Source organism: Nelumbo nucifera, chromosome 7, assembly GCF_055504915.1.
Source record: "Nelumbo nucifera cultivar China Antique chromosome 7, China Antique-T2T, whole genome shotgun sequence".
In the NCBI taxonomy this organism is placed as follows: domain Eukaryota; kingdom Viridiplantae; phylum Streptophyta; class Magnoliopsida; order Proteales; family Nelumbonaceae; genus Nelumbo; species Nelumbo nucifera.
Genome location: NC_142655.1, coordinates 56238873 through 56266457, shown reverse-complemented (window position 1 = coordinate 56266457; position 27585 = coordinate 56238873). Strand labels below are relative to the sequence as shown.

Here is a 27585-nt window from a genome sequence, read left to right as displayed (position 1 = left end):
TTTTGATAAAAAAAGGAGAGGGTTTTACATTTTAGCTTGTGTACTTGGAGCTGGAGCACTACAACTTCAAGATCTAACCAAGCACAAGAGTGGTCATGCATTGAAATACCTTTTTCTTGGAAGTAGGATGTTCAGCTTATGAAACTTTGAAGAAATTGCTCTCATCTTGATTCAGATATGCAATAACCCTATTTCTCTCTCATGATGAATAACCATGAAAAACCTAGGAAAAAAGAAGAGAGAGAGAGAGAGGGCAGAGGAAGGTGTGAACTCAAGGTCGAGAAGGAAGAGAATGCTCTTCGTCTTCTTCTATTTTTTTCTTGAAGGGCTTCATTGAGTGCTGGTTTGTTGCTCACTGATATGCAATAACCCTGTTGCTCACTGCTCATTGAGGAGGCTGAAGTTCGTTCAAATGAAATTGAAACCTTGAGCCTTAACTCTTAAGTTTGTTTAAACTTTAAAGACTTGCTATAGTCCATGATGGTCTATGGAAGCCTATAGACCATCGCAATAGCATGCCCTGAAATGGAATCTTTAAAGCACCTATATAAGCATGTTACAATGCAAGAGGGTCTATTGTAATATTATAGACCTCATAAGTCATAAATGAAAACTTATAAATAGAATCTTTATTTCACTCTTGTTACAATATTCATTTATAGACCTCTTATTACAATAGAGGTCTATCGTAATCTTTATTTCACTCTTATTACATTGAAAACTTATAAATGAAAACTTATAAATAGAATCTTTATAAAATGAGAACTTATTATGTAGACCCTCACTATAAAAGCCACTAAAATGAATAAATAATAAGAAAATTAATATTTGAGATAAAATATACAATATTCATTAGAAAACAAAAATAAAAAAAAATATTAAATCAATTACCTATTAGAATAAAATAAAATGCATAAATAAAATTTTTATAATAATAAAAATATTAAATGGTTTATATGGTAATATTGCAGATTCTCATTATAAAAGCCAATAAAAATGAATAAATAATAGGAAGGTTAATACTAAAGATAAAATAATCAGAAAAAAAAAGATTAAACTAATTTATTATTAGAAGAAAATAAAATGCATAAAAAAATATTTTATAATAATACAAATATTTAAAGGTTTATATGATTTTATTCTAATTATTTATTAGAACCAAAATAGATGCATGCATGTGATCTTATTTCATACTAATAAAATGTTAAAATATTAAATGGTTAAAATCTATAGGACATCTTTGTTGTTCATCACTTTGTTCTTAATATTAGTTTCTTGGCTTTCTATGATGGTTTGGAATATGATAATAATCTAGAAAGGTGTAATTATGTTTCTTTTATCATTTCACAAAATATTAGTGCATATTTCCATATATCTCACAATATTTCCCCAATGTCTATACATTTTACAATGTTTCCATTCGACATTTCCGATATTTCGACATACGCCCTTTATTTGGGTGAGCAACATTTCCATCGACATCGACATTTTAAACCTTGGCAATGACAGATTGGGGATTGACAAACTAAAGCCCTTTTTGCAAGACCATTTGCAAACAAAATTGTAGAGATGGGCCGAATGGCCCATAGACTGTCATTTCATGTTATGTTTATGTTTCCCTCTGTAATGGGCCTTATTCTGGGCCCATACTCTATAACGTTCTGTTTTTTGTAATATTTCAAAGATTAACTTAATAAAGTGTTTAGAGTGTTAGAGGGAGGTTAAGTTCGAACCTCTCTTCTCTAACTCTTTCATTGTCGCCAACTCTCTTCCTCTCTCAACTTCTTAAGCTTCTCTTGTTCTTTTTCTGGTTTTGTATCTAATCTCAAGTTGTTCTAGACTACAAGAGGGCTGTTTTCAACTTGGTATTAGAGCAGGCCAGAGCTTGGCGTGACCCTCGTGTGGTTCTAGTTCAGCCAACTGCATGAGGAGGTTCTAGGGCTGAAAGCTTAAAGTCATTCGCCTGGTTCTTGGAGGTCATTGGAGGGTGCCCAAGTCTCTACACACTTGGAGAATGGTTCGGTGACCAGGAAGAATCAGAGAGCAAGGTGTTCATCCTGATTTGAAATCAGAGAAAAAGGGTGTCGAAGTTATCTCAGAAAGCAAGGTGTTCGGCCTGGTTTGATGTTCAAATCAAAGATTCTCTTACTGTAAGTTTTCTCAGTTTTTTCTAGGTTATTTTTGTTGCTTGGGAGGGCTGTTAAAGCATTCAAAACCTCCTCCATTCTGCCTTACTGTTGCTGGACTGATTCAACTCAGAAATTTCTGGGTTATTTTGGAGAGCAGTTCGGCTGTTATTGGACTGCCAAGCTGCTGAAACTGATTTGGACTAAGTGGTACTAGTCTCAATTTCAGCCCAGCCTTTTTCTTGGACCTATATGGAACACTATTGAAGTGGTTTCTCTAGTTAACAGTAGGCTGTTAACTACTGCACACAGAGTGTTTGACAAAAAGTCTCTTATGGACTGTGGACTTTTTCTCTCTCTTTGGGACAACGGTTGTTGGGGACCTGGAATACTTTGTGTTTGGGGGTCTGTTGGTTGTCCCTTGAAGGCTGAAATAGTATTTCTTACTCTAGAAAGAGCTGCCACTAAGCTGGACTGTCACAGTTATCAAGACTGAACTGATTCTGTGAGCTGGTTGTTGTTGCCGATTCAGCTCAAACTAAGTTCATCAAGAACCCCAGTACCTTGGAAAACTTATTAAAATCCTAATTGGAGCCTTTGCATGATGGATTTTTTGAACCTTGAAAGCAAGAATGTTGCTGAATATGGACAGACTTTGGGAACCCCAGCCGATTCTATGTTGGCTGTAACTACAGTTAAACTTGATGGGACCAACTACTTGGCATGGTCGCAATCAGTGAAAATCCATATTTGTAGCAGAGGGAAATGGGGTTTTATTTCTGGGAGTAAGAAAGCTCCTCTAGAGGATGATCCATCTTATGAGAGATGGATGCAAGAAAACTACACAGTGATTGGGTGGCTTGTGAATTCAATGCAGCCACAGATTAGTCAGCACTATTTTTGGATGAACTCGGCTAAGGAAATCTGGGATAGTGTTGCAGAAACTTACTCCCAGAAGTTGAATGTTGCTAGAGCCTACAAACTGAGGAGTGATGTGAAGAATCTAAGGCAGGGGGAGAAGTCACTTGCAGCATACTTCTCAACCCTGAAATCTCTATGGCAAGAGATTGATTTGATAGAGGCTGTGACATGGGATACCCCTAATGATGCTGAAACATACAGGAAATTAGTTGAAAGGAATAGGATCTTTGAGTTCCTGACATGGCTGAATTCTGAATATGACATCACAAAGCAGAACATTTTGTCCAAGGAAGATGTTTCATTGTCTCAAGCATATGCTTGGTCAGTTGTAAAGAGAGTAGAAGGCAAGTGCAGGTTCAAGGAGTCAGCATCAATGATCATTTTGCAAATATGGGAATTAAACCCAAAGGGGTTATAGGAGCTCCCAGTGGCACAGGAAAGAAGGAGGTGGTGTGTGAATATTGCAAGAAGCCGAAACACACCAAGGACAAGTGCTGGAAATTGCATCCCAGTCTTGTCCCTATCCGATTCCAGAAGAAGAATGATAGTAGAAAGACAAGAAGTGCACATGCAACCACAAGTACAGATACAGAGGTTGAGTCTGCCAATACACAATTGGCAGCCATGAAAGCTGAATATGAGAAGTTTGGAAAGATGATCAGCCAGCTTGAAGGTGTAACTTCATCATCCAACCCTTCTGGAAGTTCAACCACCACCGCATTTGCTCACTCAGGTATAAGAGCTTCTGCTAACCATGCATCCACCTCAGGTAATCCCAAGACCCTTTGGATCATAGACTCGGGTGCTTCTGATCACATGACCAACCTTTCCACTTTGTTTGTTTCATATAATTTGCTTCCTAGTCGTGACAAAATCACCTTAGCTGATGGTTCTCTTGCCCCTATTTCTGGCAAGGGAACTGTCAAGCCTATAGACTCCTTACTCTTATCTTCCACTCTTCATGTACCTAAATTGAATACCAATTTATTATCTGTAAGTAGCTTGACCAAGTCATGTCAGTTGTCAAAGCATTGTAGAAACAATTACCCTGTAAGAAATAAAAGATCTTCTTTTCCTTTTCATATTGTGCACTCTGATGTGTGGGGGCCTTACCATTTATCTTCTATGGGGGGCTACAGATATTTCATCCTATTTATTGATGACTTTTCTAGATTCACTTGGATATACCTAATGAAATCCTGTGATGAAGTCCCAAGACTTGTGAGGCAATTTCATGAGCTTGTTTTAACCCAATTTGATATCAGAATTAAGGTTTTCAGATCTAACAATGCAAAAGAGTACTTTGAGAAGAGTTTATCCTTATATCTCTCTAACATGGGGGTTATTCATCAAAGCTCTTCTGTTAGAACCCTTGAACAAAATGGAGTTGCTAAAAGGAAAAATATACATATTGTTGAAGTTGCAAGAAGTCTTTTGTTTGCCTCACATGTTCCTACGTGATTTTGGGGTGATGCTGTTCTTACTGCTATCTATCTTATAAACCGTATGCCATCCAGGGTTTTAGGGTTTAAATCCCCCTTGAGTCTTCTTCATCCAGACAAGGATCTTTTTCTTATTCCTCTTCGTGTGTTTGGCTGTACTTGTTATGTTCACATTCCAAGTGTCCAGAGGCATAAGTTTGAACCAAAAGCCCACAAGTGCATCTTCCTTGGTTATTCCCCCACACAAAAGGGTTATTGTTGTTTTGATCCAAAGAATGGCACTCGACATGTCTCTATGGATGTTACCTTTGATGAACTTTCTCCTTTTTATGGTTCCTCTTAGGAAGGACATTGTCAACAGGGGGAGAGTTTGTCACAAGTATTTGCTCTTCCTCTTCCCGTCCCAGTTGAGTCACTTGACAAGCCTGTATCCTCACAAAATGAATCAAAGGAGGATCAACCACTTCATTCATCTTGCCCTAGTGCTCTTATTTCTTTACCTCCTTGTCCTACCCATAATCCCAAGGTGTATCAAAGGCAAAGATCCAGGAATGAGCAAGTTGTTTCCCTTACAACAGATGAGGCTCATACACTCCCAATCACAGATGAGATAACAGGTACTGTTTCAGCCCCTTTGGAACCATCATTCCCAGATCTTGATGTCCCCATTGCTGTTAGGAAAGGAAAGCGGAAGTGCACTGCACACTGCATTTTCAAACACCTTTCCTATGATCTACTTTCTCCTTCATACTTTGCTTACCTCTCTTCAGTTGCTTCTAACTCCATTCCTAGGTCTGTGTCAGAAGCTCTTGGGATTCCAGAATGGAGAGATGCCATGAAGTCTGAAATGGATGCTCTACACAAGAATGATACTTGGGAGGTGGTGGATTTGCCTGAAGGGAAGGATCCAGTTGGTTGCAAATGGGTCTTTACCATTAAATACAAGGCTGATGGGACTATTGAGAGGTACAAGGCCAGACTTGTTGCAAAAGGCTACACACAGACATATGGGATTGACTACTTGGAGACCTTTGCCCCTGTTGCCAAGATGACATCTGTGAGGGTTCTTTTATCTCTAGCAGCTCACTTTGATTGGCCTCAAATTATCAGTTAGATGTAAAGAATGCATTTCTAAATGGTGACTTACATGAGGAGGTCTACATGTGTCTCCCTCCAGGAATGTATGGGAAATATATGCAAGGAAAGGTGTGCAAATTGAAGAAATCACTTTATGGTCTCAAACAATCTCCTAGAGCCTGGTTTGAGAGATTTAGAGCTGCACTTGTTAAATTCGGCTATGTTTAGACACAGTCAGATCATACTCTCTTTGTGAAGAAAAGTGGATCTCTAGTAGTGTATCTCATTGTGTATGTTGATGACATTATAGTGACTGTTGATGATGTCTCAGGCATTCGGGCCCTTAATTCTTTCCTCCGTACAGAATTTGAGATTAAGGATCTGGGGGAGTTTAGATACTTCCTTGTCATAGAAGTTGCTAGATCCAAGGATGGGATTCTTATTTCCTAGAAGGAAATATGTCCTTGATTTGTTGTCTGAAACTGGAAAAATGGGTGCTAGACCAGTTGCAACTCCCATTGATATGAGTCACAAACTTTCAGCTTCGGATGGAACATTGTTGGAAGACAAAGGGGTCTTTCAGAGACTTCTTGGGAAGCTTCTGTACCTGTGCATGACTAGGCCAGATATTGCGTATGCTGACAGTTGTATTAGCCAGTTCATGCATGCTCCTAGAGATACTCATATGGCAGCAGCAGAACGGATTTTGTGCTATCTAAAAGGCTCACCAGGAAAAGGAATTCTATTTACCAAGCATGGTCATCTGAAACTTGAAGCCTATACTGATGCTGATTGGGCTGGAAATATTGATGATAGAAGATCTACTTCAGGGTATTGCAGTTTGGTGGCTGGTAATGTTGTCTCTTGGAGGAGTAAGAAACAGTCAGTTGTGGCTCGATCCTCCGCAGAAGCAGAGTATAGAGCCATGGCACATGGAGTCTTGGAATTGTTGTGGCTAAGGTCCTTAATGGAAGAACTTGGGATTGATCATGACAAACCCATGATGTTGTACTGTGATAATCAGGCTGCCATCAACATTGCTCACAACCCAGTACAACATGATAGAACCAAACATATTGAGGTTGATAGACACTTTATTCAAGAAAGAGTCTCTTTCGGTGAAGTGTGTCTTCCATTCATTACTTCGGAAGGACAATTGGCAGATTTCCTCACCAAGGGTCTTTCCAAGGCAAGGCTTCAACACGACACTGGCAAACTGGGCATGATTAACATCTATGCTCAGCTTGAGGGGGAGTGTAGAGGAGATGGGCCGAATGGCCCATAGACTGTCATTTCATGTTATGTTTATGTTTCCCTCTGTAATGGGCCTTATTCTGGGCCCATACTCTGTAATGTTCTGTTTTTTGTAATTTCTTGCCCACTCAAGGGCCTCTCTGTAATATTTCAAAGATTAACTTAATAAAGTGTTAGAGTGTTAGAGGGAGGTTAAGTTCGAACCTCTCTTCTCTAACTCTCTCATTGCCGCCAGCTCTCTTCCTCTCTCAACTTCTTAAGCTTCTCTTGTTCTTTTTTCTGGTTTTGTATCTAATCTCAAGCTGTTCTAGACTACAAGAGGGCTGTTTTCAACTAAAAGACCTTGGGAAGTTGAAGTATTTCTTAAGTATAGAAGTTGTCAGGTCAAAACAAGGTGTAAACCTGTGTCAAAGAAAATATGTCCTTGATCCGCTAGATGAAACAAGGTTTTTAGGTGCAAAATTGGCTGAAACTCCCATGGAACCAAATGCTAAGTTGAGCAGTGATACAGGTGAAATATTTGATGATCCTGGAAGATATAGACAGTTAGTGGAGAAGCTGAACTATCTGACCATCACAAGACCAGACATCTCCTTTGCTATTAGTGTGGTGAGACAATTTATGTATACCTCACTAGGATGCAGTTCTTAGAATTGTAAGGTACCTGAAGAGAACTCTAGACTGTGGGTTGTTGTACAAATTAGGAGGAAGACTTGAGGTAGTTGGGTATACAGATGCAGATTGGGCAGGCTCAGTGTTGGATAGGAGATCTACTACAGGTTACTACACATTTCTTGGGGGAAATATGGTGACATGGAAGAGTAAGAAGCAAACTGTTGTGGCAAGGAGTAGTGCTGAAGCCGAATACAGAGCCATGGCACACGCTACATGTGAATTAGTATGGCTGAAAAATCTCCTACAAGAAATTGAATTCTCAATGGACAGACCTATGAGATTGCATTGTGATAATCAAGCTGCAATTCACATCTCATCTAATCCTATGAGATTCTTCTTCTTTTCCTTTATTCTCTACTGGTTCGAACTGCTGAAACACAACTGTGAAAACAATCTGGTTCTAGATGAAGCCTAGTGAAGGTACTAGAAAAATATTGCTTGCTTGTGCATGGGTGACATTACAATCTGGAATTTATTATAGGCCTAGTGAAGGTACTAGACAGCATAAAGAGAGATAAATCACAAAACAGCACTCTACTTCAGCATCTCACTTGCCATGTTTCACACACACCATTCAACCAGCAGAAATCTGAAACTAGCACACCTTGCAATAAATTCATCACTCTATGACCAACAAAAACCTACTATAATTCACTTGACATGCCATCAGCACTGCTCTCACATACAGAACTGGTATCCCTCTTTGAAATGTTAAATAGAGGGCATAACTATCACCAACAAAGCAACATAGTCACCCATTGTAACCTCAATCAGAAAAAGAGAAGAGAGACTCACTTGAAGATTTGGTATTTAAAGAGAAACCAATCTGATTGTGTGTGTGAGAGAGAGAAGCCGAAGTTGATGCTGAACCTTCTCTAGATGTGATTGCAGTCTTCAAGCATTCTGACTTATAATATGGTTCAGGTTGTGTTTCTCAAGAAGAGAGAAAAGGAGAGCAATACAAGGAAAACCGATGGGAAGAAAATATTGTATTCTCTCTCATACTTGGTTGAAACATACTAGAGTTTTAACTTGTTAAAGTGAGCCGAATAGGGGTAGTTTAGTCATCTCATGTTTGTTAAGTACCTTGCTTATGTGGCAGTTTTATTAGAGATACTCTGCCCACACTTAAGGGAAGTTTAGTCTTTGTAAAGGTTATTAGAACCTAATAAACATTAGGGGGTCGAATGAATAGTGAATCAATCAGTTTTGACTAAACCCTCCTGTTCTCTCTTTCTCTTTTCTTCTTCTTCATCTTCTTCTTCCTTCTCTCCTGGTTCAGGTTACTGTAGCTGCGTTCGAAACATGGTATTAGAGCGAGGTTCCTGACTTGCTTCAGTTTGTAAAGCATCTCAGCTGTGTTCGTGACACCTTCTTCTTCGTTTCTGGTTAGTTAATGGAGAGAACTGGTTTGCCCTAGGTCTGAGACATCATAGCTCGTTTCTCTCTGCTACGCACAGTCTTCTTCATCAAGGAAAGTGATTTCAGCAATGAATGGTTGGTTGATACTCTCAAAGGAAGGTTGGTTATCTAGTCCTTTTGTGTTGTTGGTATTTCTGGGTAGAAACCCTTCAAGAATCAGTTAGTACTGATTAGAACCTAGAGAACTAGGTTCATTGTTGCCCTAGAACGGGCTGTGTACAGTAGCCGAATGGTGTAGGGGCTGCTATAAGTGGTTGAGTGGGTTAGGGCTGCTGCAGGTGGCCGAGTGGTGTAAGGTGTAATGCAATGACCTAGCCGAGTTCTTTGTGGTTGTGTAATGCCCTCTTAAATGTGTTAAACAAGTCTGAACTGGGTGTAGCAGATTTGACTGTGTTATGGAGCTTGTAGTGCACAACTTCTATTGAGTGGTTGTAAGAGGGCCTACATGTGATTAGTGAGTGCTAAATTGATGCTTATGTGGTTCATGGGTTTGTGAAGACAGCAGTAGTGTGAATAAGAACAAGGCGTGGGCTCTCACTGTTGTGTTTAGGGGCTGCAATAGGTGCTGAAATATCAAACTGTGAATAACATCAGTCAGCTTGTAGCTGAGAAGTCAGGTTAGAGGCAACTATGAAAGAGTACAATGGCAGCAATAGGAGATGGGTACAATGATCAGAAACCTAGTGTGGTGATTTCCCCCGACTACCTAGGGGTTCAAATGTCCTCAATTAAACTGAATGGGGAAAACTACGTTCCATGGGCTAAATCTGTGGAAGTTTTTCTCAAGGCAAAGAGGAAAGTGAAGCATGTAAAAGATGAGAAGCCACCGGCTGACTCTCCAGGGTTTGATGATTGGGAACAAGAAGATGCTCAAATCATGACTTGGCTGTGGAATAGTATGGAGCCCAAAATTAGTGCCAACTTCATGTTCTTTGATACGACTAAGGATATATGGGAGCATGCTAAGAAGTTATATTCTGGACAAAATAACACAACAAGAGTATATCAACTTTATCAGGAGTACTTTGATTTACAACAAGGAACCAAAACACTAGAAGAGTACTATACCTACATGAAGAATATAAGGAATGAACTCAATGTCTATCATCCCCTCACTCCAAATATTAAAGTTCAGCAACAGCAAAGGGAACAGCTAGATGTTACAAGATTTTTAGTGGGGCCGAAGTCGGAGTATGAACCAGTTAGAGCCCAAATATTATGGGGCTCTTCTCTTCCTACACTTGAGGAAGTATTCTCAAGGCTTCGTAGAATTTCTTTGGGATAGACAGAGAACTCCACACAGTCTGATAGATCATCACTTGTGATAGTTAGAGGAGGTGGACATAGTACAAGAGGGGGAGGTCATGCTCCCCGAGGAGGCCGTGGCAGTTCCATGATTGGTCGGGGTGGTCGTGACTCAGGGGGAGGCCGTGGCAAAGGGAAGAATAACTCTACAAGGAAGTGTACTCATTGTGGTAGGGAAGGACACAGTGAATTTTTGTAATGACCTACATGGCCCTCCCTCTAAATGGGCTAATCATGCTGTAGCAGGTGAGGTTGATATCAGTGACAGTAAACAGGCAGGCCGAACTCCTCCCACATCTACATCTACTTCTGGGAGGGAGATGGTGAGTGTACCACGTGATGAGTATGAACGGCTCCTTCAAACTACTTCACAGCATACCACTGCCACACTTGCCCAATCAGGTATTGCTTGCATGTCATCTATAACCCCTCCCTGGATTATTGACTCTGGAGCCTCAGATCATATGACTGGGACTCCAGGTGTGTTCTCTTCTCTTTCTGAAACCTCCACATCACAAACCGTTACACTTGCCAATGGGTCATCATCTCCCATTTGTGGTGTTGGTAATGTTGACATGGCTTCTGTGCCCTTATCATTTGTTTTATATGTACTTAAGTTTCCATTCAATCTTATGTCTGTTAGTAAAATAACCAAAGCTCTTAACTGTTTTGTTACCTTCTTTCCTTCCACTTGTGTTTTTCAGGATCTCAAGACGGGGAAGAAGATTGGTGAGGGGCATGAAGCCGGTGGATTGTATTATCTTGACGGTGGTGGATCTTCAATTGCTCTTCAGACTTCACTTACTCCTCTACAATGGCATTGCCGACTGGGACATCCATCTCTCAAGGCTCTCAAGATTTTGGTCCCGTCATTGAGTCATTTGTCAGTTTTGCAATGTGAGTCATATCAGTTTGGGAAACATTGTTGTGTGTCCTTCAGTCTAAGAGTTGAGAGTCGTATGTTGAGTCCTTTTTCTTTGGTTCATTCAGATGTTTGGGGTCCAATCAAAATAGAGTCTTATAATGGGTACAAGTTTTTTGTCTCCTTTATTGATGATTGTTCAAGAATGACATGGATTTACTTAATGAAAGAAAGAAGTGAATTGTTTTCCATTTTTCAAAAATTTCATGCTGAAATACGCACACAATTTGGTGTTCCAATCAAAATTCTCCGTTCAGATAATGGTCGTGAATACTTTCTTACTTCATTTCAACAGTATTTAGAATAACATGGAATTATTCATCAGACCTCATGTGCATTCACCCCTCAACAAAATGGGGTAGCTGAACGGAAGAACCGTCAACTTCTTGAAACTGCTCGGTCTATTCTTCATCACATGAATGTTCCTAAACGGTTTTGGAGTGATGCTGTACTCACTGCATGTTTTCTCATTAATCGGATGCCCTCTTTCATCCTTCATGGTCAGTCCCCCTTCTCTATCTTGTTTCCCACTTTATTTCCATTCCCATTCCCATTAACTCCTCGTGTCTTTGGTTGTGTGTGCTTTGTCCACAATCCGAGTCCTGGAATAGACAAGCTAGATGCACGCTCAATTAAATGTGTCTTCCTTGGCTACTCACGGACTCAAAAAGGGTACAAGTGTTATAATCCCATTACCCGGAAGTGCTATGTCTGCCCTGATGTCACCTTTTTTGAGTCTGTCCCCTTCTTCTCAGGTCTTGAAGCACCTTCCTCTCCACCCGTACTTCCTTTTCCTCTTCATGTCAGTGATCCAGTTCCAGATGCTGTTGTTGGAGTAGACTCATCACCTCATCTAGTGCAGATCACCACCAATCCGGCAAGTGTATACACGTCGAACGACACCGGCCCCTCCTCCAGCTTCTACCTCATCTGCGGATCCTCTCATGGCTCCTATTGTTGAACCTTCAGACCTTGACCTACCCATTGCCTTATGGAAAGATAAACACAGTTCTACCCTCCATCCCATTTCCAATTTTGTTTCATTATCTCGTCTTTCTACCTCACATCGCCAGTTTGTTTCACTTTTGTCCTCTATTTCCATACCTAACAATGTTCAAGAAGCTCTTAGTTCACCTGGGTGGCGGCGGGCAATGGAGGAGGAACTTTCTGCTCTTCAACATACTCAAACGTGGGAACTTACTACTCTCCCACCTGGTAAGCATCTTGTGGGCTGTAAATGGGTGTATACTGTGAAATACTTGCCAGATGGTAGTGTGGAGCGTCTGAAGGCCAGACTTATTGCTAAAGGTTACTCACTGTTGTATGGAGTGGACTACATAGAGACATTCTCTCCGGTGGCTATGATTGGTTCTGTTCGTGTACTAATTTCCCTGGCAGTTATGTATGATTGGCCTCTGTTTCAGCTTGATATAAAGAATGCCTTCCTCCATGGTGATCTTGTGGAGGAGGTATATATGGAGCAACCACCTGGGTTTGTTGCTCAGGGGGAGGATGGTAAGGTATGCTGATTGAAGAAGGCAATTTATGGGTTGAAACAATCGCCGCGTGCTTGGTTCAGGAAGTTCAGTGAAGTGGTGAAGAGTTTTGGAATGTAGCAATGCCAGGTTAACCACTTAGTGTTTAGCTATGACTCAGAAGCTGGGAAGATCCTATTAGTGGCCTATGTGAATGATATTGTCATTACTGGAGTGATAAATTGGGGATTGGCAAATTAAAGATATTTCTGCAAAATCATTTCCAAACAAAAGATCTTGGAACATTAAAGTATTTCTTGGGAATAGAAGTTACCAGGTCAAAACAAGGTGTAAATCTGTGCCAAAAAAAATATGTTCTTGATCTATTGGAAGAAACAGGACTGTTAGGTGCAAAACCGGCAGAGACCCCTATGGAACCAAATGTTAAGTTGAGCAGTGATACAGAAGTATTTGAAGATCCTGGAAGGTATAGACGACTAGTGGGGAAGTTGAACTATTTGACTATCACGAGACCTGACATATCCTTTGCAGTCAGTGTGGTGAGCCAATTCATGCAAAACCCTTGTATACCTCACTGGGATGCAGTTCTTAGAATTGTAAGGTATCTGAAAGGAGCTCCAGGCCGTGGACTATTGTATAAACCAGGAGGAAAACTTGAAGTAGTGGGGTATACAGATGCAGACTGGGCAGGCTCAGTGAATGATAGAAGATCTACTACAGGCTATTGCACATTCCTTGGAGGAAATCTTGTGACATGGAAGAGTAAAAAGCAGACAGTTGTGCCAGAAGTAGTGTTGAAGCTGAGTATAGGGCCATGGCACATACTACCTATGAGTTAGTGTGGTTGAGGAATCTTCTACAAGAAATTGGGTTTCACATGGATAAACCTATGAGACTGTATTGTGACAACCAAGCTGCACTCCATATCTCATCCAATCCTGTATTTCATGAGAGAACAAAGCACATAGAGGTTGATTGCCACTTTGTGAGGGAGAAGGTCCTTGCTGGAGAGAGAAACACAGAACATGTGGGCTCGAATGATCAATGGGCAGATTTGTTTACAAAAGCTCTAAGCTCAGGGAAAGTGAACTATCTATGTAGCAAGTTGGGATTATATGACATATATTCTCCAGCTTGAGGGGGAGTGTTAAAGTGAGCCGAATAGGGGTAGTTTAGTCATCTCATGTTTGTTAAGTACCTTGCTTATGTGGCAGTTTTATTAGAGATACTTTGCCCACACTTAAGTAAGGGCAGTTTAGTCTTTGTAAAGGTTATTAGAACCTAATAAACATTAGGGGGTCGAATGAATAGTGAATCAATCAGTTTTGACTAAACCCTCCTGTTCTCTCTTTCTCTTTTCTTCTTCTTCATCTTCTTCCTTCTCTCCTGGTTCGGGTTACTGTAGCTGCATTCGAAACATAACTAATAAATTCAATATCCAATCTACTTTAAAAGTTAGGACAGATCTAAACATAAAAGAAAGAACAGGTAAAAGGACTTGAACGCTCTAGTCTCACACAGTTGTCTAAAACCGATGAGGTTCAGACCTGTCTAGCAAGGAGAAATCAGAAAAGAAGAGGGAAAAACAGAGATGAAGAGAAGAGAAGAGAAGAAGACAGGAGGAAGAAAGAATAGAGAGAAAAGGGGTGCAGACTTATGTATCTAGTCTACTGCCCCAGGTGCTCTTTATATTAGTCTTATAATAAAAGAGGTACAATGACAAGAATACCTGTCACTAGAAACAGCAGAAAAAAGATTCTAACAGCAATATAATAAGAAGGAAAGATCAAGAAATAATGAAGAGGAGGGACCACAAGCTGGTCAATCATTTTCTCTACACACCCCCTCAAGTTGGGAAAAGAGATTTATCATTCCCAACTTGCTTAAATCTGTTTCAAGCTTGATTTTGTTGACTGCCTTGGTGAAGACATCAGCAAGTTGCATATTAGTGGTAACATAAGGAAGGCATACTTCTTGAGAGGCAACTTTCTCTCAGATGAAATGTCTGTCAACTTTAACGTGTTTGGTTCTATCATGCTGTATTGGGTTGTGAGCAATGTTAGTGGCCACCTGGTTATCACAATACAGCATCAAGGGTCTTTCAAACTCAATTCCCAATTCTGCAAGGAGTGATTTCAGCCATAATATTTCAGGTAAAAGGATAGGTAAAATGGCTTTCTAAACATAAAAGAAAGAAATAGGTAAAAGGACTTTAACACTCTAGTCTCAAACAGTTGTCTGAAACCGATGAGGTTCAGACCTGTCTAGCAAGGAGAAATCAGAAAAGAAGAGGAAAAACAGAGATGAAGAGAAGAGAAGAGAAGAAGAGAGGAGGAAGAAAGAAAAGAGGGAGTGTAGAGAAAATGATTGACCAGCTTATGATCCCTCCTCTTCATTATTTCTTGATGTTTCCTTCTTATTATATTGCTGTTAGAATGTTTTTTTTCTGTTGTTTCTAGTGACAGGGCTATCTTTAAGCTTTTCTTGCTTAACAAGGAATTTGATTCCATAGGTCTACAAATATGCAGTTTTTCTCATTATTAAGGTGACTTTAGTCCTTCATGAGAGACCTTTAGGGATGTGAAAGATTTTTGGGTTGCCTAGAGTGCCCCAATTTAAGTTTTGGGGTTGTGTACTCTTTGCATCTCATGTGTTTTCAGTATGTAGGGATCTTTTGGTGAGTAAAGGAATCCCTGAAGATTGCCAAATTCCCAATTCAACAATATTTCACTATAATTGAACTTCTAAACTTTGTCAAATCATTCTTTAATGATGTGATTCACATCTTGTTTACATGATGCCTCAATCTCTTTGTATATTTGTTGATTATATTTGAATCAATCTTTCAGGGGGATACAAAGGTGACAAAGAGGGATATCCAATTCCTGCTGGGACTGATTTATTTGTTTCTGTGAGTAGAACTAGTTGTTTCCCTCACAAGATTTGTTGTTGCTTTGATTCTAGTTTTCTTGCACTTATTTTAATGTTAGTTTCACTAAATGAAGATCTAAAATCTATCAACTGTGTTTCCATTTCTAGTGGACCATTAAGATGAGGATATTGTCAAAAGAAGGGCAAATTATCATGACATTTGGCTTTTTTCTATTAGACCATTAAGGAGAGGAAAGGCCATAGGGCTGAAGTTATTCTGATTAATAACTCTGAATTTTTTTTTCATGTTTTATACTTGGGGTTTTTCTTAAATTATAAGCATCTACTTGTGTTGTTTAGTAGTTTCGTTGAAATCTGATATTAATCAACATGAACTCTATAAGAAGCAAGGAACGTTCAGGTTTAAATCTGAATATTTAATCATAGAAGAATAAAACATGGAACATAACTACAAGAAGGATTTTTGTTTTGAAGAATCAAGCAAAATTTTCATTAAAAAAAAAAAGATTACATCCTATCACCCTTGGTTATCTAGATGACATACCAAATACATTCTCAAAGCTTAAAAGTGAAAAGGGATTCTGCATTACAAGGCTAAAAATCAGGAAATTCCAGAAATTCTCAATGGGATCAGCTTTGGAGGCTTGATCAGATTGCCCAATCCTGCTATCAAATATCCAATGCTCCACCCATTCTCCTCCCTCCTTCCTTCTCTCATACCCCTTGCAATCTGGCTAAGGAACCACATCTTCCTCTCCGTCTCCCTGTCTTCCACCAGTCCCAAGATCACTCAATCTCGTCCAGACCCTCTTCTCCCCATTCCTCATCCCACCCTTTGACTTTTTCTAAATACTCTTCCTTTTTCTTTTTCCCTTCTATTTTCTTTTTTTCAAACTTTTCAAAAGCTATTTTCGTGAAGCCTTCTCCTCCCCAAAAAACTAAACCTAGAGACTTTCTAATCTCTACCTCTCTCTCCACCAATTTTTTGATATTCACCTTCTCATTTTGTGCTAATTCCTTGACTTCTTAATCCTTTTGAATCTTCTCTGCTCTCTCTCTCTCTCTCCCTCTCTCTATTTCTTTCCCCAATCTTTGAAGCTTCTCCTCCTTGTTTTTCTTCTTTTGTTCTCCCGGTCGCAACTTCTCTCTCCACTAGTCTCTGGAGAGCTACAACATCTGACTCTCCATCAATAATGACATTACTTTGCGGCAACCTGTTCTCACCAGAATCAGGCTCGACCCTGCTTATCTCACTATCCTGCTGTTCCTTCGTCTGAAGGGAGACCAATCTACTTTGTTACCTCCCTATGAACTGTACCAGATGTCCCATTACCTCTTATTCTATTCCTCTTGTATACCCATTAGTATTTTTTTTTGTCGGTCCTGTCCCTGCTAGGCCGAGTTTTAGCCTTGAAAAAATCTGTCACATGTACGATGTTATGGTTTCTCCCATTACGTGGCTTCTTATTGGTCATTTCGAAAATCTGTTCCTCCTCCTAGAAATTGCTCCCTCTACCCAAATCGATGCCCACCCTTCCATCCTTAACCTCCTTGTAGGGTAATTTATCCTCTACAAGGTTTTCACCTTGTTCTTCAGGTAAATCTTCAGGTAAACCTTCATTCTCCAGCTCTACCTCAGCCCTAACATCTCTTTTCCAAATTGTTTCTTCCTCCCCTTTCCACCTCTCTGATTCCACAGGGAAAGGAAAAACCACAAATCCCGTCAATCTGTTTTTTCTGATTCATATCTATCCCCTAGGGTCAATTCAGCTGCAGCTTTGGGCTTTGAGAAACCACAAATCCCGTCAATCTCCTTATTAACCTGAGGAAGCTGCCCGGCATCACAAGTCACAGGCAAACATGGGTAGTCGTCAGAAATCTTTCCTTTTCCACCTATGATCCTCTTCCTACCATTTTCGTCATACTTAGCTATCAGCCAAATCTTTTTTTTTTTTTTTTCTCTGGCCTTGTTTGAAAATCTTCTTCTTGTTAGTCCACTCTTTTAAGCCCAGGAAGCTTTCTCTTATCGCCCTTCCTTCTCTTGAACCAAAATTTCACCCTACTTTTATGTTCCTCTTTGCTGCGGGCTTGAGTTTTCTTCAATATTTCTTCTGGGCGGTAAGAAATCTTCAAGGGACAGCCCTGAACAGGGGTAGCTGATGGAGGCGCGACTACTGAACCTGAGAGAGTGTCCCCTGAGTTTGCTTGCTCTGAGCCCCTGTAAGCCTCATCTTGTGAAGACAAAGGGTTCCACGAGCCTTTGGCTCGATCTCTTAAACTTTCAGCATCTCCTGTCTTCCTTTGCATCAAACTCGAACTGTCAGAGCTAGTAACTTTGAAACCAAAAGTTTTAGACGAAGACTCGCTAGGATTATCCTGTGAAACCCGACCCACTCTCCTTTGGCTCAACCGACCCATTCGGCCTAATCCGGTAACCCGATGATCCAAACCTGCCCCACCCATTTAAAGGTAACCCTGTCCTTTCATCTTCCTTACAATCGTTTTGAAAAAAGTTGTCTTCCTTTGAAGATTTTCGATGCTCAGATTCGGTTCCACTTCCCTTTCCTCGGGCTTCACTCCCTCCCTCTCTTCTTCTGCTTCCACCTGGGAGCCAAAATGACACGTCATCATCTTCCTGAAACTCATAGGGATTTCTCCATAGCGTTGCTTCAGCTTCCGAAGCAATTCAGACTCTGAACCAACGAACATGCACTTGCATCTCCACAGATCTAGGGATATCTTCAGGTCACACCCCCAAAATTCTTACAAGAAAGGATTATATAAGCTGTTTTTCAGTAGCGTAGAATTGCAACCATGGAAGTTGATGGGAGGAGAGAAAAATGCAACATAAATTGAACATTAAAGGATGTATAATTCGTGCTGAGGTTTGAAAATGATGAATAATGCTACTTGCTCAAAAATATTACTTTGGATTAGGCATCTCATCCCCCTCCAACGATTCTTTGATACAGAATATACTTTATTAACTAAATAAAACTATGATAGATGATATATGATTAACAATATTGAACTATTCCAAACATGAGTGCAAGTTACTCCAGTTTATGTGCATGTAGAAAGAGAGGAAATATCAGCTCAATCTTTGGTGATCTACAAAGTTCCTTTTTTCTAAAACCGACTTGATCAGATGAACTTGATGTAAATAGCACCTGGTCCATTTACTATTCTTGACTACTCTATAAGTTAAAGAAAATGAGCACTGATAATGATGCCGACATGAAGATTTTGACAAATATATCTTTTGTGGTCCATCATGTTGTGGTATCTAAACATTTAGCACTGACGGGCTCTTCTTTGATATCTATCTCCAGAGCAAGATAAGTGAATGTACCCCTATCTTAATTTAATTTGATAAGAAATCTGGCAAAGCTGACTCAATTTGGATGCCTTGATAGATATGATAAACCTATAGTCGGATTCAATTTAGGATTATAATAATGAAATAGACATTATTACACTAAATTATTCATTATGTGGGTTCTTATACTGATTTTTTTATTATTTTCTTATTTGTTAGGGTTCAATCAACATTCATGTTAGTGTATGCTGTCTTGAATCCTCTAAGACTTGAAATCCTGAACCAATAATCAAGGAAGAACTCAAAGTTTTATCCAATCAACATATTCTTCTCCTTTCACCCTTTCTTTTCTACTTTTCTTAGGAAAAAAAAAATAGGGGTTCAGTCCCTATATTTTTTAAAGTTTCTTTTCTTCTTTTTCTTCCCATTGATATGCTTAACTTTGTATATTTTGATATAAAGTTTATGCTTGTGAAAGATGGTTGCTGGTTGCTATGGAATCTAGGGAATTGCCCTAGGATTTAGGATTTCTATTTAAAAAAAAAAACCATTGCCCAGAGGTGCTCGTCTAGGCAACTAGGTGGCAATATTGCCTAGCCTCAGCTTGGCACTTTGAAAACTGCGCCATATATCTCCATCTGATCCAATTTGACTCAACTCAAGTGGCACATGAAAATGTCTAAACAGATAAAACAATTCAAATGAAAAAACAAAAAAGAAAAAAGAAATTTACAAGCAGTGAGCACCAGAGATGTAGAGATCATGGCTTTAAGAGAATATTGCCAAAAATTACTATCACTTTCAAAAGCCACTGCAACAACTAACAAATAGTATAATCATGTAGAAGAAATATAGACTCAGAAAGGATGATCAGTACTAGACTGAGCACCATAAATGTTGAGACAACAAAAAGGATAATCGCTAATAATGCTGATGTATTTTTTTATTGCATATTCTTTATTAATATGAGGATAGTTGATCCAAAATCAATACTTAATCTCTCAACAATCTCCATCTTCTTGTATAGCAGTAAAGTTTCTAGGGCTCAGAGAGAGAGAGAGAGACAGTACATACTACTTATTCTCAGGATGTTTGGGAGGAGATTGACCACCTAGATACCTTTGGATGGAGGGATGTAATAGAAACTCTGAGCCTAAACAGGTTAGTGAGGAGAGTAGAGGGCTCGGAGAGAGAGGTTCTCTGGATGTTTGAGAGGAGATTGAGCACCTAGGTTCTTTTCTTTTGTTTGATTTCCCTTCACCAGAAATTCTTCTGAAATCAATTATTGGACTATAATTGTCAAGAAATGGAATTTTAAAGGTCAATGAAAAAGGAGAGATAGATCATAGATGTTAGGAAGCCTGTTTACATGGTGAGGTGGATAGACAAGCATTCATTTATAACTGTAAATCACATAGATATCTTTTTCTAGGATTTTTTCTGTTAGAATTGTACTCATTTCAAGCTTATCAGTAACTCTTTTTCTATTTTCAGGTTTACAACCTCCACAGATCTCCATACTTTTGGGACCGGCCTCATGAGTTTGAACCTGAGAGGTTCTTAGTGCCAAGAAAAAGTGAAGGGATTGAAGGATGGGCTGGTTTTGATCCTTGCCGGAGCGCTGGGGCATTGTACCCAAATGAGGTTCTTCACCATGAAGTTATTAAGCTTACCGTTTCAAAGTATTTAATGTTTATTATTCACCTGGTTTTTCATTTTTAATTGCCAGATCATATCAGATTTTGCCTTCTTGCCTTTTGGTGGGGGACCACGCAAATGTGTTGGAGATCAGTTTGCACTCATGGAATCAACTGTAGCATTGGTATTATTGTTGCAAAAGTTCACTGTGGAACTGAAAGGATCTCCAGAATCAGTGGAACTTGTTACAGGGGCAACAATTCATACAAAAAGTGGTCTATGGTGCAAATTGAGAAAGAGGGCATCCACTGTTTGTGATAATGTGAAACATGGTTAGAAAGTCACCATATTACCTGATAGTTCAGCATATAATTGGAAGGTTAACCTCTCTCTCTCTCTCTCCATATATATATATATATATACCCCATATAATACCCCCAAGTATTCTGACAAAAGGACATGTATGCCAGAAATACATCTTCATTGTCATGTATGCCAGAAATTACGGAAGTCAACCCAAACCCAGTTGATGAGTAGAGGCTTTCAAAATGGTAGAGTTCTGGCTCATTCTAACCAAGCCCATCTCTTGGCCGATTGATTGGCAAGATACCCTAAAGTGTGTGTGTGTGTTCAGACAATTTAAACCATACATCAGACTAGAGGTCCTATAAGTCAGCCAATTGTTTTTCCCCCAGGCAGCATGTCTTAAACCCCAGCTTGTATTAGAAATTTCCCTGAACAATACAAGTTATTTGAAATTTCTATCTTTTAATTTAATTAAAAATCCCCTAAAGATGGGTTTATTGTGGCTACATCTTATATGGCAGAAGACTTTAAGCTGAAACTTGCCCCATGAATAGTGGTTAGAAAGAACAAATTGGCCCCTTTTCCTTGTTTTCTTAATACAGAATTGAAATTTCAACTTTGAATACCTCTTTATTTGAATATTTTTCGAGGGAGAAGCTTTAGGGGTGCTTGCTGAGTGTTTTAGTGGAAAAAGCAGATCCAGATATATTCGGTATTGATCTTTTCAATATTGAAAAGGGAATTTCAATAAAAAATATTGTCCTTTTCAAACTCAATTCTTTTTGATGTTCTTAAAGTTGTTCCACATGTGCTCTAATGTCTAACCCCATCTCCATGACAGGTCAGAAGCAGGAGTTAATAGCTTCCCCCCTCTCTGTAGTTTTGAGTAACCTATTGCCACGAGAGACTGAAGTCTGAACAAAGATGAATTTGAGTGTGCCAAGCTTTTCCTATGGATTATTTAACTGAGAAGATGCACCCAAGGTTTTGTTTACTTTATTTCTATATGTTTCATTTTCTTCTATACGTGATTAAGCTGAAACAAGTTGATCTTAAATTTTGGCTTCATAAATGACTGTGGTTGATATATAAATGTATCCCATTTGATATCTTTAATTGAGAATTGTAGAGAAGATGAGCCGAATGGCCCATAGACTATTTTCTTATTTTGTTTCTTTATGTTCTTTGTTGTAATGGGCCTCAACTTGGGCCTTTTCTCTTATGTTATGTCTTCTTAATTATTCGCCCAACTAAGAGCCTTTCTGTAAATTATTGAAATTAAGTTAATGAAATAGGATTAGGGGTGTAAGAGGAGGTTATGTTCGAAAATCTCTCTCTAAACCCTTATGGCCCATAGACTGATTTCTGCTATTTTCAATCACTTTTCTGCATCATTTTGAACAGTCCATTCATTTTAGAAGGTTGTTTTTCTTCTTGGTATTAGAGCGGGCTCTTGTTTTTCTCTTTTCTCCTCTTTCTTCCCATACACGGTGTGTATGGAGAACTGAATCGGATGAATAGTTAAAAAAATATTTTTCAGCCTAGTTGTTAGTGGTTTTTGGAGAGGAGGCTATCTTTGTCATCCTCTTGACAATATCAAGTGTGTTGCCCGAAACCCTAATTAACTACAGTAATTTGCTTACTGGCCCCACAGGGAGTTTGACCTTGGTGCTTAGTGACTAAAAGTCTTCTTGTTTAGGTGTGGCGCAGTTAACAGGTACGACTTCATAGAGGTTGATTCACAACACTATTTTTTCTGTCTTCATTGATTGTTATTTAAAGTTATTAGAAGTTATTTTTGAAGTGTTTTAAGAAAATGGACCCTTCGGAAGTTGAAAACAAGAATGTTGCTGAATCCAGACAGGTTCTGGGAGCCTCTGTTGACTCTCTACTAGCTGTGATCACAGTCAGGCTAGATGGAACTAATTATCTAGCATGGTCACAATTAGTAAAAATTCATATCTGCAGTAGAGGCAAATGGGGTTATATCTCCGGGAGCAAGAAGGCTCCCTCGGAAGATGATCCATCCTATTAAAAATGGATGCAAGAAAATTATACTGTAATCAGATGGTTAATGAATTCAATGCAATATCAAATTAATCAACATTATTTGTGGATGAATTCAGCAAAGGAAATATGGAAAAGTGTTGCTGAAACCTATTCCCAGAAATTAAATGTAGCTAGAATATACAAGCTGAGGAGTGATGTGAAAAATTTAAGGGGAGAAACCTTTGGTTGTTTATTTCTCAATATTGAAATCTCTTTGGCAAGAAATTGACTTGATGAAAACTGTAGCCTGGGAAAGCACTAATGATGTTGAAACCTACAGGAAACTAGTTGATAGAAACAGGGTATTTGAGATTTTTACGGGGCTGAATTCCAAGTATGACATCACAAAGCAGAATATCTTATCCAAGGATAGTATTTCATTGTCTCAAGCCTATGCCTTGGTAAGCAGTGAGGAAAGCAGGAGACTAGTCCAAGTTCAAGGGGCTAGTCTAAATGATCACTATGCTAACATGGGGGATGAAACCTAAGGGAATTACAAGAAATCTAGTTGGCTCAGGGAAGAAAGAAGTTATTTATGAGTATTGTAAGAAACAAAAACACACAAAAGACAAGTGTTGGAAATTGCATCCATAGCTTCTTCCCCTTCGTTTTCCAAAAAAGACTGATAATATGAAGGCAGGAAGTACTAATATTGCTGCTGGTCCAGATAGTGACAGTTGCCCAACTGAAGAGAGGACTGCTAGCGATCGATTAGTAGTTATGAAGGACGAGTATGAGAAGTTTGGAAGGATGATCAGTCACCTAGAGGGTGCGGCCTCTTCTTCCAACCCTCTGGGAAATTCAACATCTTCTACATTTGCTCATTCAGGTATACGGGCTTTTGTCAACCATGCAACTATCTTAGGTAATTGTAGGACCTCTTGGATTATTGATTCTGATGCTTCTAACTATATGACCAGTCTTTCCACCTTGTTTATTTCTTATGATTTGCTTCCTGGTCGTGATAAAATCACCTTAGCCGATGGCTCTCTTGCTCCTATCTCTAGCAAGGGAACCATCAAGGCTACAGACTCTTTGGTACTTCCTTCTGCTCTTCATGTACCCAAACTAAATAAAAATTTGTTATCTGTAAGCATCTTAACTAAGTCTTTGAACGGCTGTTAACCTTTTTTCCTTCCTACTGTGTTTTTTAGGATCTAGAGTCTTAGAAAGTGATTGGGAATGGTCATGAGGCAAATGGAATATATCTACTAGACACTCCTAGACAGGGCCAAGGACAACTTGGGGAAGCTGCCTTTGGATCTACATCTTTAGTCTGTCAATCATGTTATGCTATGTCATTTTTGTTTGGGTCATTTTTCTTTTACTTCATTGAATCATTTATTCTCAGAACTATTTAAGGGAATTAGTTTGTCAAGTATTCATTGTGAGTCTTGTGAGTTGTCAAAACATTGTAGAAGCAATTACCCTTTGAGTAATAAAAGATATTTTTCTCCATTCCATATTGTGCATTCTGATGTATGGGGGCCTTGCCACTTACCCTCTATGGGTGGCTACAAATATTTTATCTTGTTCATTGATGATTTTTCACGATATACTTGGATATTTTTTATGAAGTCTCGTGATGAAGTTCCTAGACTTGTGAGGTAGTTCCATGAATTTCTTCTAACCCAATTTGATATCAGAATTAAAATTTTTAGATCCGACAATGCAAAAGAATATTTTGAGAAAAACATAACCTGTTATCTCACTGATTTGGGGGTTATTCGCCAAAATTCCTGTGTTAGGACTCCAGAACAAAATGGAGTTTTCGAAAGAAAAAAACGGCATATTGTTGAAGTTGCAAGAAGTATCCTGTTTGCCTCACATGTTCCTACAAGATTTTGGGGTGATGTTGTTCTCACTACAACCTTCCTAACCAATCGTATGCCATCCGGGGTGTTGGGGTTTAAGTCTCCTTTCAGTTTTCTTCATCCGGGCAAAAACTTTTTTTCTATTCCACTTCATGTCTTTGACTGCACTTGTTATGTACATATTCCAAGTATCCAGAGACATAAATTTGAACAAAAAGCCTAAAAGTGCATTTTCTTTGGTTATTCCCCCACACAAAAGGGTTATTGTTGCTTTGATCCAAAGACTGGAACTCGGTATGCCTCAATGGATGTCACCTTTGATGAGCTTTCTTCTTTTTATGATCATTCTCAGGAGAGGCATTGTCCAAAGGGGGAGAATTTGTCACAGTTGTTTGCTTTCCCCCTTCCTGTCTCAGTTAACTAATCTTTTGAGCTTCTTCCTCCTTCAAATGAGTCAAGGGAGGATTCGTCATCTCATTTTCATTTATATATATATATATATATATATAAAAGATCTTCTTCTCCATTCTATATTGTGCATTTTGATGTGTGGGGGCCTTACCACTTACCCTCTATGGGTGGCTACAAATATTTTATCTTGTTCATTGATGATTTTTCACGATATACTTGGATATTTTTTATGAAGTCCCGTGATGAAGTTCCTAGACTTGCGAGGTAGTTCCATGAATTTGTTCTAACCCAATTTGATATCAGAATTAAAATTTTTAGATCTGATAATGCAAAAGAATATTTTGAGAAAAACCTAACTTGTTATCTCACTGATTTTGGGGTTATTCACCAAAGTTCCCATGTTAGGACTCCATAACAGAATGAAGTTTTTGAAAGAAAAAACCGACATTGTTGAAGTTGCAAGAAGTATTCTGTTTGCCTCACATGTTCCTACAAGATTTTGGGGTGATGTTGTTCTCACTACAACCTACCTAATCAATCGTATGCCGTCCGGGGTGTTGGGGATTAAGTCTCTTTTCAGTCTTCTTCATCCGGGCAAATACCTTTTTCCTATTCCACTCCCTATCTTTGGCTGCACTTGTTATGTACATATTCCAAGTATCCAGAGACATAAATTTGAATCAAAAACCTATATGTGCATTTTCTTTGGTTATTCCCCCACACAAAAGGGTTATTATTGCTTTGATCCAAAGACTGGAACTCGGTATTCCTCAATGGATGTTACCTTTGATGAACTTTTTTCTTTTTATGATCTTTCTCAGGAGAGGCATTGTCCAAAGGGGGAGAATTTGTCACAGTTGTTTGTTTTCCCCCTTCCTGTCTCAATTGAATCTTCTTTTGAGCCTCTTCCTCCTTCAAATGAGTCAAGGAAGGATTAGTCATCTCATTTTCAGAGGTTAACCTTCCAATTATATGCTGAACTATCATGTAATATGGTTAATTTCTAACCATGTTTCACATTATCACAAACAGTGGATGCCCTCTTTCTCAATTTGCACCATAGACCACTTTTTGTATGAATTGTTGCCCCTGTAACAAGTTCCACTGATTCTGGAGATCCTTTCAGTTCCACAGTGAACTTTTGCAACCATAGTGCCAATGCTACAGTTGATTCCATGAGTGCAAACTGATCTCCAACACATTTGTGTGGTCCCCCGCCAAAAGGCAAGAAGGCAAAATCTGATATGATCTGGCAATTAAAAATGTAAAACCAGGTGAATAATAAACTTGAAATACTTTGAAACAGTAAGAACCTCATTTGGGTACAACGCTGCAGCACTCCGAGAAGGATCAAAACCAGCCCATCCTTCAATTCCTTCACTTTTTCTTGGCACTAAGAACCTCTCAGGTTCGAACTCATGAGGCCGGTCCCAAAAGTATGGAGATCTGTGAAGGTTGTAAACCTGAAAATAGAAAAAAAAAAAGTTACTAATAAGCTTAGTGTCTACTGCTATACTTGAAGATGGAGAGATTGTTGAGAGATTAAGTATTGATTTTGGATCAATTATCCTCATCTTAATAAAGAATATGCCACAAAAAAATACACCAGCATTATTAGTGATTATGCTTTATGTTGTCTCAACATTTAATTATCCTTGAGTCTTTATTTCTTCTACATGATTATACTATTTGTTAGTTGTTGCAGTGGCTTTTGAAAGTGATATTAACTTTTGCCAATATTCTCTTAAAATCCATTCTCTACATCTCTGCTGCTCACTGCTTGTAAATTTCTTTTTTTCTTTTTTTTTTTCATTTGAATTGCCTTAAAGAAACTTTGAAAAAATATAGGGACTGAGCTCCGATTATTGGATCAGGATTTCAAGTCTTAGAGGATTCAAGACAGCATATATACACTAACATGTATGTTGATTGAACCCTAACAACTAAGAAAATAATAAAAAATTAGTATAAGAACCCACATAATGAATAATTTAGTGTAATGATGTCTATTTTATTATTATAATCCTAAATCAAATCCGACTATAGGTTTATCATAACTATCAATACATCCAAATTGAGTCAGCTATGCCAGATTTCTCATCAAATTAAGGTATTGTTTGACAAAAAAGTCAAGAATAAGTACTTATTTAAAAAAATAGTACTTAGAAAATAATCCACCATTGGGTGGCTTATTTCAAGTGCTTATTTGTATTTTCTTGGATGAGTATGTTCCTAAAAAGTTTTTGAAATTCCAAAATTGCCCCACGGATAGAGAAAACCATCTTGTCTTCTCCATTCATGTAGGGGGTTATTGCAACCATGGTTTTCAAAACTGGACTGGATCGGACGATTGGACCAGAAAAACCGGGAACCAGTCACCTGATTGGTTCTGTTTTTCCCTAGAACCATTTTTTTCCTCAAAACCATTGATTTTGGTCAACAAACCACTAAATTGGCCGATTAAACATTCAAACCGTTCGAACGGTTTGGTCGTTTTTCAAAATTTTAATTTTTTT

The 27585-nt window shown here is 38.8% G+C and overlaps 2 protein-coding genes across 2 annotated transcripts in view; one reads left to right on the top strand and one right to left on the bottom strand.

The window, feature by feature from the left end:
- The window catches only part of CYP97B3 (cytochrome P450, family 97, subfamily B, polypeptide 3), a 107674-nt gene extending 85659 nt beyond the window's left edge, over nt 1-22015 (top strand). The window contains exons 12-15 of the mRNA XM_010262321.3: nt 15490-15551; nt 20346-20495; nt 20581-20868; nt 21637-22015. Coding sequence (XP_010260623.1) covers nt 15490-15551; nt 20346-20495; nt 20581-20826 — 458 coding nt within the window. The 3' untranslated portion in view covers nt 20827-20868; nt 21637-22015. The remainder of the gene's footprint in view (nt 1-15489; nt 15552-20345; nt 20496-20580; nt 20869-21636) is intronic.
- A 4057-nt stretch (nt 22016-26072) lies between these two features.
- Nucleotides 26073-26681, bottom strand: LOC148790516 (cytochrome P450 97B2, chloroplastic-like). Its single transcript, XM_088892330.1, has 3 exons — nt 26676-26681; nt 26383-26532; nt 26073-26318 (listed from the first exon to the last, which is right to left on the bottom strand). Exons 1-3 carry the CDS (start codon nt 26679-26681, stop codon nt 26073-26075), a joined length of 402 nt encoding a protein of 133 aa, XP_088748456.1.
- Nucleotides 26682-27585: the final 904 nt, after the last annotated feature.